The sequence below is a fragment of the Rosa rugosa genome, chromosome 4, assembly GCF_958449725.1.
Source record: "Rosa rugosa chromosome 4, drRosRugo1.1, whole genome shotgun sequence".
NCBI classification, from domain to species: Eukaryota; Viridiplantae; Streptophyta; class Magnoliopsida; order Rosales; family Rosaceae; genus Rosa; species Rosa rugosa.
Window position 1 is genome coordinate 36713458 of NC_084823.1, and position 19122 is coordinate 36732579.

The 19122-nt window shown below is 37.8% G+C and overlaps 2 protein-coding genes and 1 pseudogene across 2 annotated transcripts; all 3 read left to right on the forward strand.

The window, feature by feature from the left end:
* Positions 1 to 2619: 2619 nt before the first annotated feature.
* Positions 2620 to 3177, forward strand: LOC133741942 (zinc finger A20 and AN1 domain-containing stress-associated protein 8-like; annotated as a pseudogene).
* Positions 3178 to 10153: 6976 nt separating this feature from the next.
* LOC133745806 (peroxidase N1-like) lies at positions 10154 to 11715 on the forward strand. The gene is made up of 3 exons (XM_062173941.1): positions 10154 to 10662; positions 10794 to 10956; positions 11083 to 11715. Exons 1-3 carry the CDS (start codon positions 10255 to 10257, stop codon positions 11502 to 11504), a joined length of 993 nt encoding a protein of 330 aa, XP_062029925.1. The 5' UTR covers positions 10154 to 10254; the 3' UTR covers positions 11505 to 11715.
* Positions 11716 to 13948: 2233 nt separating this feature from the next.
* LOC133746232 (peroxidase N1-like) lies at positions 13949 to 15461 on the forward strand. The gene is made up of 3 exons (XM_062174409.1): positions 13949 to 14451; positions 14576 to 14738; positions 14855 to 15461. The coding sequence occupies exons 1-3, from the start codon at positions 14047 to 14049 to the stop codon at positions 15274 to 15276; spliced, it is 990 nt and encodes a 329-aa protein (XP_062030393.1). The 5' UTR covers positions 13949 to 14046; the 3' UTR covers positions 15277 to 15461.
* Positions 15462 to 19122: the final 3661 nt, after the last annotated feature.

Consider the following 19122-nt stretch of genomic DNA (forward strand, 5'->3'; position numbering starts at 1 on the left):
TTTGGGTATTTTTTTTCAATTTACTCTTTTATTTTTTTATATTTTATTAAATTAATTTGATAATTATGTTATTGAAGGGTATTATATGCACTTTTAAAATTTGGTGAAGCCTTTGACACCAAAAGAGAGCCTCCAATTATAGTAGTATATATATATATATATATATATATATATATATATATATATATATATATATATATATATATATATATATAGGGCAGTGCTATTCACACACCTTTTCTAATTTTCTATTACTTTAATTCAATCTTTTTTATAAATTACCCTAATTACCCTCCCTTGTAAATCTGTTTATTTTTCTTTTTTTTATTTGACAATTCAATCATGAATTAAACATCATTATACAATAAATCAATTTTCTTTTACCTATAAATGAAAGAAAAATAATACGTTTATTAAGTGGAATGACTTGTATTATTAGACAAAGAATATGCTTCTCAGGTAATCACCTTCACCCAACTGAATCCAAATTGTAAAGTTTGTCCTCATATGATGCAAAGTATGAAACTCAATTCTTGTTTGTTTATGACTATTAATCCAGGTGCATCATCCTAAAAAAAAAAACAATATTTTTCAGGGTTTTATCCACTTCAGCCACATGCTTCCACACTGCAACTGATTATGTACACAAAATTTGGAGATGCTCTACATAATATTGAATGCAATGAGTTGCAATCTTCGTGTGGAGACAAAATTATGTTCTACTAGCATAATATAGTAGAACAAATCATGTTTATAATCATAAGGCCATCATTATTAGGCTGTTGTAAAGTTCTATAGTTGCTCAATGGATTCAAATACACCAAATAATTTCAATTAGAATCTTACCAGGAATAATGGATTCAAAGGGGCTCGAATGATCAATGAACTCATATTTTTTTTCTTTCTATGTCTCCATTGCAAAATAAATGTAAAATTTTCTCAAAAGATGGGTCTAAAGTTTCTTGTTCTACCATGATTAAACTGCAAAGCATCATATTAGAAAGATAGAATGACTATGCTAGAGAAGTTTTTGATGAAAACCGAAAAGAGTTTTGAAGTCATTTGTGTCTGCGAGAAAATAAGGGTTTAGGATTTGAGGATGTGACTTGCCAAATAGAAAATAGAAAAAGAAACATAATTATAAGGAAGAGTAGTTAGGGTAATTTTAAAAAGAAAATTGAATTAATGTAATATAAATATATAAGGGGTGTGTGAATAGAGAAAAATGGTGTGTGAATAGCACCATCATATATATATATATATATATATAGAATTATTCTCAGGTGCGGACGTCCGTACCGAATTTTCGGTACGGATTTCCTGTTTTCGACCACTTTCCGGCTACATTTTTACATCTTAACCGTTCAGTTTTTAAGCCCTAGTGTATAGATCACCTCTACAAAATTTCAGCTAATTTGGTGATCGTTAAGGCATCCAAAACTGCATTTTACACTAACGAACCGAATCTGTCGAACCGGAACCGTTCGTATTTATAATGGTAAATTGCAGTTTTGGATGCCTTAACGATCACCAAATTGGTTGAAATTTTGCAGAGGTGATCTATACTCTAGGACCTAAAAACTGAACGGTTAAGATGTAAAAATGTCGTCGGAAAGTGGTCGAAAACAGGAAATCCGTACCGTCCGCTCGGTATGGGCGTCCGCACCTGAGACGGACTATATATATATATATATATATTTCAAGAGTTAATTTCATTTTACCTCCCTAACATTTACACGTTAAGTCAGTTGTGACCCTGCACTTTTAATTTCATCATATGTACCCCTATGCTCTCCAATTTAATCAATCATGTCCAATAATTAGTTTTTTTTTTTATCAAGTTTTTGCAAATTGAAAATGTGGCTTCTATGGGCTCCCTTGTATGATGATGATTCACTAAAGTGACATAGAAAATTATATCATATGTGACTACAATTTCAAAATACATCACACAATAGTTGGCAAAAAAGTCAAGGGTCAAACAAGATTGATTGAAATTGGTAAGTTCAGGGGCGTGATGAAATTAGAAGTGAGGGACACAAATGATCTAGAGTGTGAAGATCAGGAAGGTAAAATGAAATTTGCCCATACCTCAATTATACTAGAAAACTTTTAAAGAGGAATCGCCCACTTACGCTATACCCAAGGGAAAAGGGTGTTACGTACTTTGTGTTGTTTTGTATTAGCTTAGCGGAGCTAGTTAGTCACCTAGGGGGAGAACAGATTTCATATTTTAGCTTTCATACTTTTTACTATTATTTACCTCGTCTTGAATCCTAGTTATTGGGAAAACCCGGAAACCCCAAAAACTAATCGGCCCAAGAAAAAAGTTTATCTTTTACTTCAATAAATCCAATTCCCTTTCCAAATAGAATTAGGATTCCAAATTCAAGCCCTATATGGAAACCTCTAAAACCTCTATATAAAGTTATAAACAAAAGCCCCCGACACATTCTTCATATATGTGCTTAACTGTTTCGGTTCTCTACTTAATTTTGTCTTGCAGAATTCTACGATCGGCGTTTATTGTTGCACCAATTTCAGACCACTTCTGTTTCAATTTTCAGAGGCATAATTATTTCCAAGAAGTTTGCCTAACCGGGTGAGTTGAAAGTAAAGATGAACCAACATGAGGAAACTGGATGTCAATCCCCCTCAAGGTCATAAATTATGCATAAAAGACTGTGGTTTCTTTGGAAGTGCGGCTACTATGAACATGTGTTCCAAGTGCACAAAGACTCGATGAAACAAGAGCAGACTAATCTTGCTGCATCATCCATTGGAAATACTGTCAATGGAAAATCAAAGGAATATATTGTTTCTGCTAATGTGGATGTTCAAGCTAATTCAGTGGACCCAAAAACTATTTTTATGAACTCCATCTTTTCTTTTAGGTTGTAGCAGTATAATGTCTCTGATCCGCAACCATCCTCCTTTACTTTCGGGACATGCCAGAATAACGAGGAAGCGAAGCAGCCGGAGGGCCCGAAACGGTGCACTAGCTGCAACAAGCGGGTTGGTTTGACAGGGTTTAACTGTCGTTGTGGTCACCTTTTTTGTGCAGTACATCGTTATTCGGAGGAACATGATTGCTCTTATGATCATCGTACTGCTGGTCGTGAGGCCATTTCTAAAGCCAATCCTATTGTCAAAGCTGAGAAGCTTGATAAAATCTAAGTTCGGATTACAAGTCGTCATTGCCCTTTGGCTTGATGACAAAAATTTACCAGTTAGAGTTTCAGAGGACAAAGTAATCAGGATAACAGTGAGATCGATTTGAAGATGTAGGGAATTCATTAAAGTAGGTTTTTGAGACCAAGTTATAGTCTTTATTTTAACCCTTCTGTTTAAGGTCTTTTCTTTTAGGCTAAGAATAATTGAGACCTTAACTTAACTTGTTTGGTTTTTAGCCTTTAGTATTGTTTGGTTTTTTAGTTCTAGGAGCTTATCTTATGGTGATGTTGTGTTAGGGTCCTCTTAATTCCTAGGCAATGGTTCAATTCTGACGTAGCCCCTCTAGGGTGGATCATTCTATAATGTTACCTACATTAGCTAATATATTAGAGTGATGTCATTTCATATAAAAAAAATGATAATATTATTGTCCCATGTCTTTTTTTTTTTGGGACCATTTTTTACACTTTAATTAGCTTAGAATTTTAGTTTTAATTTTTTTTTTTAAGTTTTTAAACAAAACAGAGATATTTCAAAATAAATCATTTTTAATTGCAACTAAACTCTCTCTTTTCACCCAATACCATTTGGTCTAGTGATATAGTCTCCCATTCGCAAGTGAGAGGTTGTGGGTTCGACTCATAAAATTAACGACTAGTTGTTGCATTTGAGTTGTTTATCTGATAGAAAAAAAAAAAAAAAAAAATCTCTCTTTTCTTTCTCTCTGTGGTAATTGACCCTTAGAGCTGATAGACTTTAAATATTTGACAAAGCCAACTGATTAAGGGTAACCGGTTAAGGGTATTTTAACACAAATTCAAAACAAAATCAAATATTTGACACAACCAGACTTACTATTGACAGGGGTCGGAGTTAGTACCTGCCTCAGGCTCTTCAGCATCCAACAACCTCGGCATCAGGTTGCTCTTCTTGCTTTCCAACACTCCATCTTGAGATTTAGGCTTGTTTCGATGACCCTTTGGCCGACCCCTTTTCTTCGGAGTCTTACCAATAGTAACTAGAACCTCCACAAGCTCTCCAAGTTGGAACTCACTAGGTATTACCGCCAAGCTAGGTTTTGGCCTCTTCTCCATACGCCATTCAATATGGCACCATTTGCGCACCCCAAAACTTTTGAGTTTGCAGCATCAGGCCCATGTGCTAACATAGAAGCAGGCCCATCCATGTCCTTCTCCACCAGCCCAGTAGCCTCATAAACGAGCCCATCTCTAGATTTGGGCCCAACATCCTTACCCAGCCCAGTCAACCCTAGCCCCGCGGTCAACCCTAATTTGAAATAAGGGTTGCCCGCCGAAAAAGCCAGGGCCTCCAAACTTGCAGCAGCCGCCGGTTCCTCCTCTGACCCAATCTTCGCCACCTCCTCTGCCGCCTTCTCCAAGGCCAGGGAGCCCAATCCTGGGTCCTGCTGCAGCGCCCCCACATCCGGCACCAGTGACACCGACAATGGCACCGACAACAGCCCCTTGTCACAAGCACCACCACCATGACCAAACCACCCACACTCCTGGCATATGCCATGACATCTCTCATACCTGAATTCCAGCAGAACAGAAACCTCCAGCGAGAAGCAGTACGTTCGTCGTGCCCAAATCCGTTGACGCACATCATGGACAACCCGGATCCGTTGGACTAGATCCTTCCGCTTCAACGCCGCCGCATCTACGTTTACCAAGGCCCCCAGATCATTCCCGATTAGAGTTAGAGCTCGCTCATTGTGCATAGCAACCCGGAGCCCCGTCACCGCTACCCAGAGTTCCAAGGATTGAAGGGAGACTGCCTCCACCGATCCAATGTCGTCGTAGTCGGAAAAAACAAGCATGGAATCGCTGAAGAACCAAGGACCACCGTGAGAAAACGCGGTCCTTCTCCTCTTGTGCCTTGAATTGAAACACAAAGACCCCTGCCTTCTCTTCACGAATCAAAATTGCACATGAAATTTTTTGAATTGTGATTGATTCAAAATTTTCATGTGAACTGGTGACTGATTTGAAACAATTGTTATAATTAATTCTTTTAATAAAATGAAGAGGGTATATAAGGAAGCTTAAAGAAAAAGTTGGATAATAAAAATGAAGGGGTGTGTATTAAGGAATTAGGGTTGTGCATATATAGGGTTTAGGGGTGTATATAATTTCTCAACAGAGAATGATGAGATTAGATAAAAAAAAATTAAAAATATATGTTTCTTCTTCTTCTTCTTCTATTTTTTTTTTCTTTTGTTTCTTTTTCAATTTTTTGTCCTCTTTCGATTTCTTCCTTTTGTCTTTAGAATTTCATCTTCAAAACCTAATTTTTCTTTTGCATTTGTTTTCTTCTCTATTTTGGTTTTTTGTTTTTCTTGTTGCTATGTGTTTAAGTATCTCATTTTTGCACATGAAAATTTTGAAATTGTTAGTTAATGACCATCAATAACACAACCATACTTACTATTGACATTTAATAAAACAATCAAATTTATTACTTACCATCAATAAAAGAACCAATAGTTTGACTGACCCTCGATAAAAGTTTATGGACCTTCAGTAAAACAACCAAATGGCAAATGCATTATTGATGCTCAATAACATCATTTTTTTGAATCAAACCCAAAACGGGTGTCAATAGTATTCATCGCATGCCAGAATGGTCATTACATACCCTTCTGCTGTCTTCAACTAGACAGATCAAGAAGGTGTGATAGTACCCACAGTGGTACATAGAAATAGGTCCACTCATGTTACATTAAATTCGTAGAGACTAGCGTAAATCCTCCTTCAGTACTACTCCAGAGGCACTATAGACACATCAAGTGCATAGATCCCTGAAAACTCAGGGAATTATTGAAAGTAAAAACTACTAACATAGTATCCCTAAAACAAAGAGAAATTGTATGGGCCAAGAAATCCGAGCCCAACAACCTGAAGCCCAAAATGGTAGTCAGCCAAGAAGATCACCCACGACCCATCAACCTGGTTTGGGCCCAGTCCACCATCTGCTCCCAACCCTCGTCGTGCGTCACTTCCCGGCCGAGTTTGGTCTGATCCCTGCCGCCAACCCCCTCATCACGATTACACCACCATGGCAACGATCCAACCGTCTCGAGTACATCGTCGACCTGCATCACCACCAAACAAACACAGTCTCCGATCCGGTTCCTCACAGCCCCACACCGCCACCGATCGAAAAAACCCAAATCGGCGCCGTTAGTCCACGAAAACCTCCACGGGGATTGATAACCAGCCTGTAACGACACAACCCACCACCTCCGCCTCTAGCCCAGCTAAACCAAAACTGACAAAACCGAGAAACAACCCTCTCCGACAGAGTCCCAAGGGCAGTAGCTATCGATCTCTCGTCCGGCAGCACTCTCCAAGACGGCAGTGAGGCCGGAGGCCACCCCCGACGCCTGGGCGCCGCCGGACGAGACCAATTTTGCACCAGACGGCGAACGCGGCCTTAGGGTTTCGGAATTCTAAAGAAGAATAGAGAATGTCCTTTTGTTTGGTATTGCTCAAATAACATCATTACGGCATTACCGATCCTCAATAAAACAACCAAATACATTATTGACGCTCAATAAGACCATTATCGACCATTAATACAAATAATCAAATTGATCACATACCCTTAATAAAACAATCAAATTGATTACATCAAATACATGATTGTAAGAAACAATCGGCTGTTTCAAGAACTGAAGCTGAATATAGAAGTATTGCTGATACTACATCAAAGATTCAATGGCTTACACATTTGCATTTACTCCTAGATTTACATATCCAGCTTGCTGATGTACCTACATTAGAATGTGACAACATCTCCGCCCTAGATCTTGCTACAAATCCACTGTATCATTCTAAACTTAAGCACACTGAAGCTGATGTTAACTTCACCATAAATCAAGTTAAGGTAGGGTCTCTCAAATTACAGTTTGTTACATCAAAGGAACAGCTTGCAGATTTGATTAATAAAGGCCTTTGTTTTCCATAACATACTTAATTCTGTGCCAATTAACTTGATGTTAGGCCCAGTTTCGGGGAGAGCTGAGATTAATTTAAAAGCATTTGTAGCTTTTAATTTATGAAAGCTGCTGTTTTTTAATTTCTATAAGCAGTAATTTAATGATGTAAAATTTAAAATAAGTTGCTTTTTTTAAAATTTCACCAAACACATTTTGCTACTTAACTTATAAGTTAAGAAATTGTTTACATAGCATAAGTTGGGCCAAACTAAGCCTTATAGTCTCCCCATATCAAGCTGAGGAGTGGTGTTAGGATTATAACTAGGGGTGGGCGCGGTTCTGTGCGGATCGGTGTTAGGCCAAAACCGCAACTGAACCGCTTCATTCGGTTGTGCTATATCTAAAACCGCAACCACATTTTAAAAACCTACACCGCTTACTTCGGTTACACCCTTTTGCGGTGCGGTGCGGATCGGTGTCGGTTGTGTTCGGCTTTCTTTTTTGTTTCGCATATTTTCGACCAGAGTCGATAAATTTAGCTGTCCTAAAATGAGCAAAATCAACTATCAAAATATCAACAAAATAAACAAATCATAATCTATTCACTAAATCAAGTAATGAACATTTCAAATAACCTGTTCATGAAATCAACATCTCAACTAGATAAATAACATTAACAATCTGTCAGCGTCCCAGTTGGTGTTGTTTCCGTGCTTGACCCGTTGGTGTCGCATTGGGAGTTTGCAATGCTCCACTTCCCTGACAATGAAATCAAACACATAATTTAGCAGAAATGAACATAGTTTGCGATGCTCAACTAATTTGCTGTACTAGTAGCTCAATAACAGTAAACAATGAAACAATCAATTAACAAACACTCATTGTCAAACAATTATCAAACACCCATTATCAAACACTCAAACAGTCATTATCAAACACTCTGTAAAGGAAAACTAATGAAAACCAATTATCAAACACTCTGTAAAAAAAAAAAAAAAAAAAAAAAGGAAATACCACACTGAAATCAACAGATCAACAACAACCAGACTTGAAATCAACAGATCAACAGCGTTAACATTTGAAATCGAACTCAAAATCATCACTATCCACACAATAGCTCAATCATGATTTCAGACTTCTCAAACAAACTTAAGAAGCAGTGATAACAAAACCAAATCGATTTGAAGAACTGAAGAAGCAAGCAAGTAAGAATTGAGATAACATAAACAAGCTGAACCCAAAATCGATTCGAAGTCGAACTCAAAATCAAGGTGAACCCATACCGATTCCATCCGGAGATGAGATGAGAGGACGTCCTCGGTCGGAGTTAGTCAGCGTTGTCAGCCTTAGTCGGCGTCTTCGGTCGGCGTTCGATTGCTGTGCATCGTGAGAGAAGAGGGCTGTCGCTGTGAGTTGAGAAAGAGAGAGGAGAGGACAACCTCAGTCGGAGTTAGTCAGAGTCATCGGCTCCTTCGGTCGCTGTTCGATCGCTGCGAGTCGAGAGAGAAGAGCGGCTGTCGCTGTGAGTTGAGAGAGATAAGGGTCTCGACGAAATGAGGCAGAGTCGACATGAGTCAGCTAGGTTTTCTTCAATGAAAGCAATCAAGTGCAATGAGGAGTACGTGTAACCGGATTTGAACCAATCAGAATTCGACAACTATTAAAAATAATATCAATATAAATATAAATAATATTAATTTAAATAAATATTAATTATTCGGACCGGTTCGGTTTTTTTTGGCCGGTTCACAAGCTGAACCCGGTTTAGGACCGTATATATCCGGTCCAGTTCGGTCAAGTCTTTTTTTCCCCCTGTTTCATCCGGTTCGGTCCCCGAGCCGGTTTTTCGGGCCGGTTCGGCCGGTTTTTGGCCTCCGGTTCGGTTTCTGCCCACCCCTAATTATAACAATGTAATTTGTTAAAAGTTGTTAAGTTTGTTAATTAGGGTAATTAGCTTATGCGCTAATTAGTTACATGGTTTGTTAGGTTGCGGCCTACAGTTATCAATCGCCTGTCTGCTTTTTGTTAATCCTTTGACATCAATTCGAAGGCCACACCTCCACTTCTAATAGTAGAGATAAATAACTAATATACCGTACAAATCTCTAGTTTACTGATTCATTAGTAGTTTAGTACTTACACATATTGTGTTTACATCGATAGATCAGACGTGTAATTCCATTCATTGCATGTTTAGCTCAATGAATTGCGATTATGTTGACAGAGCACACTCCAAACTTAATGTTCAAACTAAAGAGATTTTGTTTTCGTTTTTTGGTTTTTAATTTTTTATTACGGAACCTTGAGAAATGATAAACTTTTGTTTTTTCATTCAAATTAAATTCATAGTTCATCAATCACTTGTAGATTGAATTTAAATTACCTGTAACTTAACATTGAAGAAAACAACCAGAATTCTCCATTGCTGCTAGGTTAAATAATCACCATACATTGACTTTCTTTGTCAACATTTACCTCTTCCTTTCAGTTTTGGTATCCATTACTTCTTTATTCACCACTGTGACGCAGCTTCCATGCCAATGTTAGATAGAGCCATAGAGGGGCTGCGGGTCGTGCATGGTGGCTATCTAACCACATGCAAGCCTAGAAACCCAGTTGGCTCTTATCGTAATTTCTTGGCTGCTAGTAGCCTGCCGGTGAATATGAAAAAGAAATTGACAATAGTTGACAAGGACCAAGTATGACATCTTAGTTTGAAAATATATATATATATATAGTGAGTGAAGTACAATAATTAATAAACGACAAAAAATGGAGTTGTTAGGGATAAAAAAATTCTCATGCGAGTACAGCACAAGGCAACCAATGATGGCCAAGACAAGTCTCATCCATGACCCGTTAAAGCAGGACACCAGCAAAAAGTTTATTATCACTTTAGCCCCTTAGCCGTCTTTGTTTACCTTCTCTCCGCGTTTTGACCATTAATAACATTATAGGGAGAGCCCTTACCCTATAAATTCATATCCGCTCTCGGGATATGAAATCACAACCAGCATAAACACACTAGTAGCTGTCTAACAGATTCAGTTTCTCATTCATCCATTCGTTTATATATTTATCTTCAATATACATAAGCTAGTTAAGTTTAGAAGACGAAAATGTACCAGAAGTCCCCCATTTCGATAATGTTTCTGACCTTGCTTGCCTTGGCTACCACCTTATTACCCAGCTTGGTGCAAAGCCAGACCACCCGTGTCGGATTCTATTCCAGTTCATGTCCTAAGGCAGAGTCCATTGTCACACAAACAGTTCAAAAGCATTTTACATCCGCTCCTTCCATTGCTCCTGGATTACTGAGGATGCACTTTCATGACTGCTTTGTCCAAGGTTGTGATGCTTCTGTCCTCCTCGACGGTGCCAACACTGAAAAAACCGCTGGTCCAAACCGTGGATTGAGAGGTTGGGAAGTTATTGACGATGCAAAGACTCAGCTTGAAGCTGCATGCCCTGGTGTTGTTTCATGTGCAGACATTCTCGCCCTAGCTGCTCGCGATTCTGTCGTCTTGGTAAGTTTTTTCTTTGATAACCTAGCTAGTATGTTAGTACACATGCACTAGTTATTCTCTCTAATCCTCTGTTTAATTAAAGAAAAAGAAATGAATTAACATAAATTAATATTTTCCAAATTTTCTTGCAGACCAAGGGAATTAATTGGAAGGTGCCTACCGGAAGGTTAGACGGACGAGTATCATTGGCATCCGAGACTAACAATCTGCCTGGCTTTAGGGACTCCATTGAAGTACAAAAGACGAAGTTCCAAGCATTTGGACTCAACACTCAAGATCTTGTCACTCTTGTTGGTGAGTAGGCTTGAATACATTATGGAGTATTATAGTGTATTACTTACTAATAGCTATTAATTATTTAAATATTTCATTCTATTTAAACACTTAAACTGATATATTTGTTGATTTGTCAATCTATAGGTGGACATACTATTGGCACTTCAGCTTGCCAGTTCTTCAGGTACAGACTATTTAACTTCACAACGACCGGAAATGGCGCAGACCCTACCATCAATCCTTCATTCGTTCCTCAACTACGAGCACTTTGCCCACAAGATGGTGATGCAGCCAAGCGTGTCGATTTGGACACAGGCAGCGCAGCTCAATTTGATGCAACGTTCTTTACAAATTTGAGGAATGGTCGAGGAATACTCGAGTCTGATCAAAAGTTATGGACTGATGCCTCCACAAAAAGCTTTGTCCAACGTTTCTTGGGTGTGAGAGGCTTGCAGGCATTGAACTTCAATGTAGAGTTCGGAAGGTCCATGGTGAAGATGAGTACAATCGGCCTAAAATCTGCAGATAAAGGAGAAATTCGCCGAATATGTTCTGCAATTAACTAACTGATCGATGAAGATCAGGAACACCTTAAAGGAAGTCGGACGATAACTTAGTCATCTGTATTTGTTGGCACAATTAGCCTCTTTTCCTTCTTTTTCTCAATTCTATTTTTTTTGAAGAACAAAATAATCTTCAGCTCATCCATTGTATAAGGTAATGAATGAAGTATCGACCTTCTAATTAGAAAGTCAGTTTCTACTGTTTGATTTTTGAATCTTATCCAGTTATCCATACCCTTCACCTTTGTTTGTTTATACTTAATTTATACTTATGGCATTCGCAAAATATAAACCAGTTTTCTAGCAATAATATACGAGGAAAATATAGTGTCTTGATTCATAATATAAGTCTTAGAAAGATACTTTAAGATACTTAAGAGTAATTTGTGATAAAGTAATATATGGGACAATATATGGTACTGTGATATTTATCGTACACTCATTTTACATCTACTTGAACAAAAATTACAATTTATATCAATTAAAAAATACAACATTGAGATCAATGTTGCCATATTCATTTACATTATTTACATAGATAAAACTAAAATTACAACATTGACAACAAATTTGTTCAAAAACTTGTAACAAGGTCATAGGTGGTGTAATTCACATTAATAGAACTAAGATTACGCAAAATATGACTTATATTACCACTATGTCAATAAATTTGTTGTCACATTTGTAAATGTGTGTATGACATACGGGTATGTATTATAGAATTTTCCTAGAGTAATATGAGCTTCATGACCAAAACCAATTCATTAATAATGGTTGGAGTGATGCAAATCATTATAAACACATTTGCAATTAATGTCTTCATTTTCCCCATGTAGGATTTATATTCTCAATACGTGCCCGCACATGCAGTGAATTTTCAAATCATATATGTAAACAATTTATATTGGATGACGTGAAGGCCGTGTTGCCGCGAGGCATTTACACGTATACTAACCAGGCTCTTATACCATGTTAAAATAATATAGAGTTCACAACCAAAATTAATTGACAATAGTTGCAGTGGTCCAAGTTTTTATGAACATATTTGCAAGATTTTCTCATGTGGGATTCATAATCTCAACATAACCAATTAAACGAGAAAACAATGACAGCGGGGGTTTTTAGCATGATTTAGATTAGTATTAACGATAAGAGTGACGTATTAATTATCATGATATTTTGATTATGTGATGCGTGAATAATTGAATAACTTGAGATAACATAACTTTAAAGAAGCTAGATCCGATATAGAGTTAACCATTTTTTTTTTTTGTCTTTTATTCTATTCCTTGTCAATTAACATGCAGTTACCTCTTCCTTTGATTTTTTTCCCCTTCTTTTTTTGGTATTTCAGTGCGTATCAATAGTTCTTTTGCATGGATATAGAAAGTGAGTCGATAGGTAATCCTTCGCAATAGTAACAATAGTGCTAAAAGCAGTGCTTGATGCCAGTATGGCAGTGTTAGATAGAGAGGCTGCGAGTCATGCATGGCGGCCTAGTAGCTAGCTAGTTGGCTCTACCGCTTTCTTGGCCTAGTCGCTTGGCGGTGAATAAAGATATGTAACATGCAAGTTGCCAAGGACTAAGTAATAGAGTATTTACGTACCCGTTGACAAATGGAACATCAATGTCGATCTTAGTTTGATTATGAAAGGAGATCAACAAATAAATGATAAGGTCATCCAAGTATGATTAACATAATAATATAGTTGACATGGACAAAGTATGTCATCTTTTTTTTTTTTTTTTTTTTGAGGGAAAATTATGTCATATATCTTAACTGGACAAGCTTAATTGCAGTGCTTACAACTGTTTAAACACTTGACAAGTTTTTTGTTGAAAAATTCAACCATTATAAATTCACTAGTATTTAATAGCTGGATATAGATCGTAGCAGCTGAGTATAGATTGTTGAAAATGAACCACAATAGTTAAGCTGTTAAGAAGCTTAAGGAAAGCAGGAAAAATCAGGCGCACAAAAGAAAAATAAAGAACAAAAAAAAAAAAAAAAAACTTGCATTATGTTTATGCCTCGATCGATTATATTTATATAGACTAACTATATGTATTAGTAAAATAGCCCATCGTCCTCTATCACTACATATTTACATGAAACCTTAAAGGTGCTCTTTTAATTCCTAGCTATAAACTAAATTATAACAAATAAAAAAAATTGGAGTTGTTAGAAATCTTCCCATGCTTGTGTTCTACAACGCCATGCAACCAATAATGCACAAGACAAGTCTTCACCCATGAGGCCATGACCGTTACAGCAAAGAGTGTATCATCACTTGAATTGACTTTTTCTCTTATAAAAACTTTATAAGCCGCTTAGCCGTCTTTGTTTACCTTCTCTCCGCGTTTTGACCTTCAGTAAATATTATAGGGAGATCCGTTGTACCCTATAAATACATATCACTCTGAGGATATGAAATCACAACCAGCATAAACACAATAGTAGCTGTCTAGTACTCTCAGTTTCTCATTGATCATCCAATCGTTTATACTTTGATTTCAATATAAACAAGCTAGCTAAGTTTGAAAATGTACCAGAAGTCCTCCATTTCCGTTATGTTTCTGGCCATGCTTGCCTTGGCTACCACCTTCCCCAGCTCGGTGCAAAGCCAAAGCACCCGAGTTGGATTCTATTCCAGTTCATGTCCTAAGGCAGAGTCCATTGTCACACAAACAGTTCAGAAGCATTTCACATCCACTCCTTCCATTGCTCCTGGCTTATTGAGGATGCACTTTCATGACTGCTTTGTCCAAGGTTGTGACGCTTCTGTCCTCCTCAACGGCGCAAACACTGAAAAAACCGCTGGCCCGAACCTCGGATTGAGAGGTTGGGAAGTCATTGACGATGCAAAGACTCAGCTTGAAGCCGCATGCCCTGGTGTTGTTTCCTGTGCAGACATTCTCGCCCTAGCAGCTCGCGATTCTGTCGTCTTGGTTAGTTTTTTCTTTGATAACCTAGCGAATATTATGTTAGTAGTATAGATGCACTAATTCGTTGCATCCTCGGTATAATTGAAAATAATACACATGGATTAATCTTTGTTATATTTTCTTGCAGACAAAGGGAATTAACTGGAAGGTACCTACCGGAAGGTTAGACGGACGAGTATCATTGGCATCTGAGACTAACAATCTGCCTGGCTTTAGAGATTCTGTTGATGTACAAAAGACCAAGTTTCAAACTTTTGGTCTCAACACTCAAGATCTTGTCACGCTTGTTGGTAAGTAACCTTGAATGATAGATTACTAAAGAGTAAAATTTTCTAATTAATAGCCATTAATTCTATACATTTTGTATCTTTATTAAACTGATATGCATCTTAATTGGAATTTATAGGTGGACACACTATTGGCACTTCAGCTTGCCAGTTCTTCAGGTACAGGCTTTACAACTTCACTACAATTGGAAACGGCGCAGACCCTACCATCAATCCTTCATTTGTTCCTCAACTACGAGCACTTTGCCCCCAAGCTGGTGATGCAGCCAAGCGTGTCGATTTGGACACCGGCAGCGCAACTCGATTTGATGCAACATTCTTTACAAACTTAAAGAACGGCCGCGGGATACTCGAGTCTGATCAAAAGTTATGGACTGATGCCTCCACAAAAAGCCTTGTCCAACGGTTCTTGGGTGTGAGAGGTTTGCGGGCATTGAACTTCAACGTAGAGTTCGGAAGATCCATGGTGAAGATGAGTACTATCGGTGTAAAGTCTGCAACAAATGGTGAAATTCGCCGCATTTGTTCTGCAATTAACTAACTGATGAAGATCAGAAGCACTCAAAAGGAAGTCGAATGACAACTTGATTTGTTTTATGCATTTGTTGGCACAACTAAGCCTCTTTTTCCTTCTTTAATTAATCTCTTCCGCAATTTTTTGATTCCTAAGGAACAAAATTACCTTGAGCTCTTTCATTTGTGTAAGCTAGCTAATTAATAAATCAAAATATTGTCACTTTATACTGATGACCAGCCAGCTGCAGTTCATGATTTCTTTATCCAAATTTCGATCCAAGTATTCAGTCTTCATTGATTCAATATTAAATGGCATTCACAGAATTCTTCATAGCTAGAAATTGGAGGATATTTTGGGTAAATATACTACTTGAAAATGGCAGGGACTTATTTGGCCATAAAGGGTATCTAATGTTTTTTTTTTGTTTTTTTTAACGTAAACAGATGTATCTGATTTTTTATTTATTTATTTTTTATTTAAAAAGATGATCAAAGGGTTTCACTCATGCCCCCATGGTGACTCAAACCCATGACTTCGTACATAGGTAATGGGTACATAGATGTATCTGATTAAAATTGAACATACTTCATCTATACGAAAAAGATCACTACAAGAAATGTTGGCAAAGACCACAATGTTTCCATTGTGGAAATGTTTACCTTTTAATCTATATTCAACATTGTGCACACGATATAAGGGATTCCAACCAGTTAAACTATAAGTAACCGGAAAGAAAAATTGATATTCAGAGTAGTCCAGAAATGAAGAAGGTTGAAGTTGTGTCAACAAAGATGATTAAACCATCCTCTCCAACTCAACCACGGAGCATTAATCGTCTTCTTCTACACCTCCTGCAGGAACACTACTAGTAGTTCGAAACAAGTTTCGAGTTCGGACAAAATATCTAAACGTCCAAAACCCTAGTTCGCTTCTACCCTGTAGCTGGGAAGTTGAAAGATGCAGTCATAATCGAGTGCAACGATCAAGGAGCTTATTTCGTACGGGCTCAAACCAAGTGCAGCCTTTCACATTTTCTTAAAAAACCCGACGCAAAGTTTCTTAAAATCCTGATTCCCACAGATGATGCCAAAAGCAACGATTCAAACTCACTTTTTTTAACTGTAGATCGAGGGATTGCTATTGCTGTTAGCTCTTCGCACAAGATCGGCAGATGCATCGTCTTTGTGCACATTTGTTTAAAATTGGACAGTTGCTACTCGTGAATTATCATTTGATGATCATCATCATGAGCAAACAACACTAAGATTTCCAATCTCATACTTTCATTGGACCGTCTTTGATGCCACCTAGGGATGTAGAGGTGGTCGCAAAAAACTTGGTCATCCCAAGTCAAAATTTAACCAGCAAGAGATTCATGCATCAAAGATTGCGAGCCTAAAGGCAAAAGTAATTGCTCAAATTAGACAATCATTAAGGGTGGATGTGCTAATTATCCCTACAAATGTGGAGCTAGTTTCTGCAATTCTGTTTAGATGTGCTGCTAGCTCTTCATCTTCTAGACCGGCCATTACAGTAAAACACTGATAAATGAATATTCGATACGTATTAATGACATCGGTTAAATAATAAATGTCTCTGGTCCCAACTCGGCCGGCCAGTGTACTAAAATGATAAATTATAGAAATCTTTTAGGCCTGCGGAATATATAAAATAATAATCACAAAATATCCATTAAAAAATAACACATAAAAACATCATTATATATATATATATATATATATATATATATATATAGATTAAATACTGTTTAGTCCTTGAGCTTTTGACAAAAAAACACTTCAGTCTCTGGCCTTCTAATTTCACACGTTTATTCCTTGTACTTCCAAATTTTGGACCAATAGTTCATTTCCGTTACTCTCCGTCCAAAACATCCGTTAAGTAGCTGATGTGGCCATATCTTCCTCATTAAAATGTCTATTATACCCTCAGTTCCTTTTTTATTTTTATTTATTTATTTTTTTTTTTTCCTTTTTCTGTTTATCTATTCTTCTTCCACGTCTCCTTCTTCGGCTACAACTCCTCAATGCCGTGCCCTCACTTCCTCACTCTCTTCTCAAACCCCTCTTCTCCATTTCTTTTCCTTCCTCAGATCTCTCTCTCTCTCTCTCTATATATATATATATATTTTTTTTTTTTTTCCTGGTTCTCATGGTTTTGATGATAGACAATTGCGGTGAAGGCATGGAAGGTGGGTCGGTGACAATTGCGGCGACGGAGGGACAAGATATGATCTTGTTTTTGGGGACCTGGGTTTTGGGCGGCAGATCAGTGGTGTTGGTGATGGAGGTAGGGATTGGGGCATGGATTTGGAGGTGGCAATGAGGAGGGTGAGTAGGAAATTTCTGGGTTTGGTTTAAGAACATGAAGATGCTCATATTGAAGACGGCAGGTGGCGCTGTTTTGGACAGCATGGTCTCCTAGTCCTCCAACCCAAGCCCACAGCATCTTTTGCCGCCCGATCCGGTCACGGCCTCCAGACCCCCCCTAGGAATCGACTGAAGCAGGCACACTCATCCTTGCTGATGTGAGCCGCCGTTGTGTAGTGTTCGGGTCCCACCGGCGAAGTCTCCTGCAGAAGCGGCGTGGTGGTGTTGCCGCCGCTGCCGTTGGAGGAGTAAGAGAGAGTGGATGCCGAAGTGGGTGAGCTCGGGCTTCTTCTCACATGACGAATAGAGGTGGGTTAGTTGCTGACGAAGCTATTATTGATGAAAAGCTCCTCGTCTTTCTCTCTTCGATTTTTGGGTTCAACTTTCTTTTAAGCTTGGTTCGAATTGCATATGTTTTGCCTTTTATATGAGATGAATTTTGTTTTGCATTTGTCTCATATCTTTCTGCAATGCTTTTTCAATTATTTGTCTTGTATCAATTGGAATTTTTGATTGAGAGTGGAGACGACTGTACTTATGAACGACATCTGGGTAGGAGACGATGATGCGGAGGTAGATGTAGATTAGGGAGGAGATGGCGGATTAAGTTTGAAGTTGTGGAACTTGACGACGGAGATTTCATGGAGCTGGAAGAAGGAAGAAGAAGAGATAAAAAGGAAAAAAAAAAAAAGAACTTAGGGCATATATAATAGACATTTTGGTGTCAAAAATTGCCACGTTAGCTACTTAACGGAGGTTTTAGACGGAGAAAAACGGAAATGACCTATTGATCTGAAATTTTGAAGTACAAGAACTAAACGTGTGAAATTAGAAGGTCAGGGACTGAAGTGTTTTTTTGTCAGAAGCTCAAGGACTAAACAGTATTTAATCCTTTTTTTTTAGCAGTTTTTATTTTCTACGTTGATGGTGCTTCCAATTCAAAATGAGGGTAAGTACTCGACCATGTATAACCATAAAACTCATGCACATGAAATACATGAGAGAATCCCATTACTACTAGAATGAGAATCTCATTACTAGTATTACCATTCAAAGTCATCACATATCTTAAGATGGTGCATACAAATGCTAGGTTCGTGGTCGGTGTGGTTGGGAATGTCATCTCTGGCGGGCTTTTCCTCTCTTCAATTCCTATACAAATATGGAGGAAAAAAAAAGATCTGGAAGCTTTCGATCCAAAACCTTTACCTTACAATAGTATTGAACTTGTTTGAACCCAAAATTAACATTTTTTCTGGCAAGGTGTGTTTTGAAGAAAACCGGGCCAATATCTGTGGCTCAAGCCATATATTTTCCTCAAGTTCGGAATATATTGTTTAGAGGCTAAGTAAAGCCTACTTGAAGACCAAGTAATCTTAATGCAAATCGTGATCTTATTGATTTACTAGTAATTATCAAGAGATTTGATAATTAAAGCTGGTTTACTTGGCTACGAAGACGGAGTATATTTCGTAAAAGATAT

Coding starts and splice junctions, on each gene's coding strand:
- LOC133745806 (XM_062173941.1), top strand. CDS start 10,255: ATGTACCAGAAGTCCCCCATTTCGATAATGTTTCTGACCTTGCTTGCC. Junction 10,663..10,793: donor CTCGCGATTCTGTCGTCTTG/GTAAGTTTTTTC, acceptor ATTTTCTTGCAG/ACCAAGGGAATTAATTGGAA. Junction 10,957..11,082: donor AGATCTTGTCACTCTTGTTG/GTGAGTAGGCTT, acceptor GTCAATCTATAG/GTGGACATACTATTGGCACT.
- LOC133746232 (XM_062174409.1), top strand. CDS start 14,047: ATGTACCAGAAGTCCTCCATTTCCGTTATGTTTCTGGCCATGCTTGCC. Junction 14,452..14,575: donor CTCGCGATTCTGTCGTCTTG/GTTAGTTTTTTC, acceptor ATTTTCTTGCAG/ACAAAGGGAATTAACTGGAA. Junction 14,739..14,854: donor AGATCTTGTCACGCTTGTTG/GTAAGTAACCTT, acceptor TGGAATTTATAG/GTGGACACACTATTGGCACT.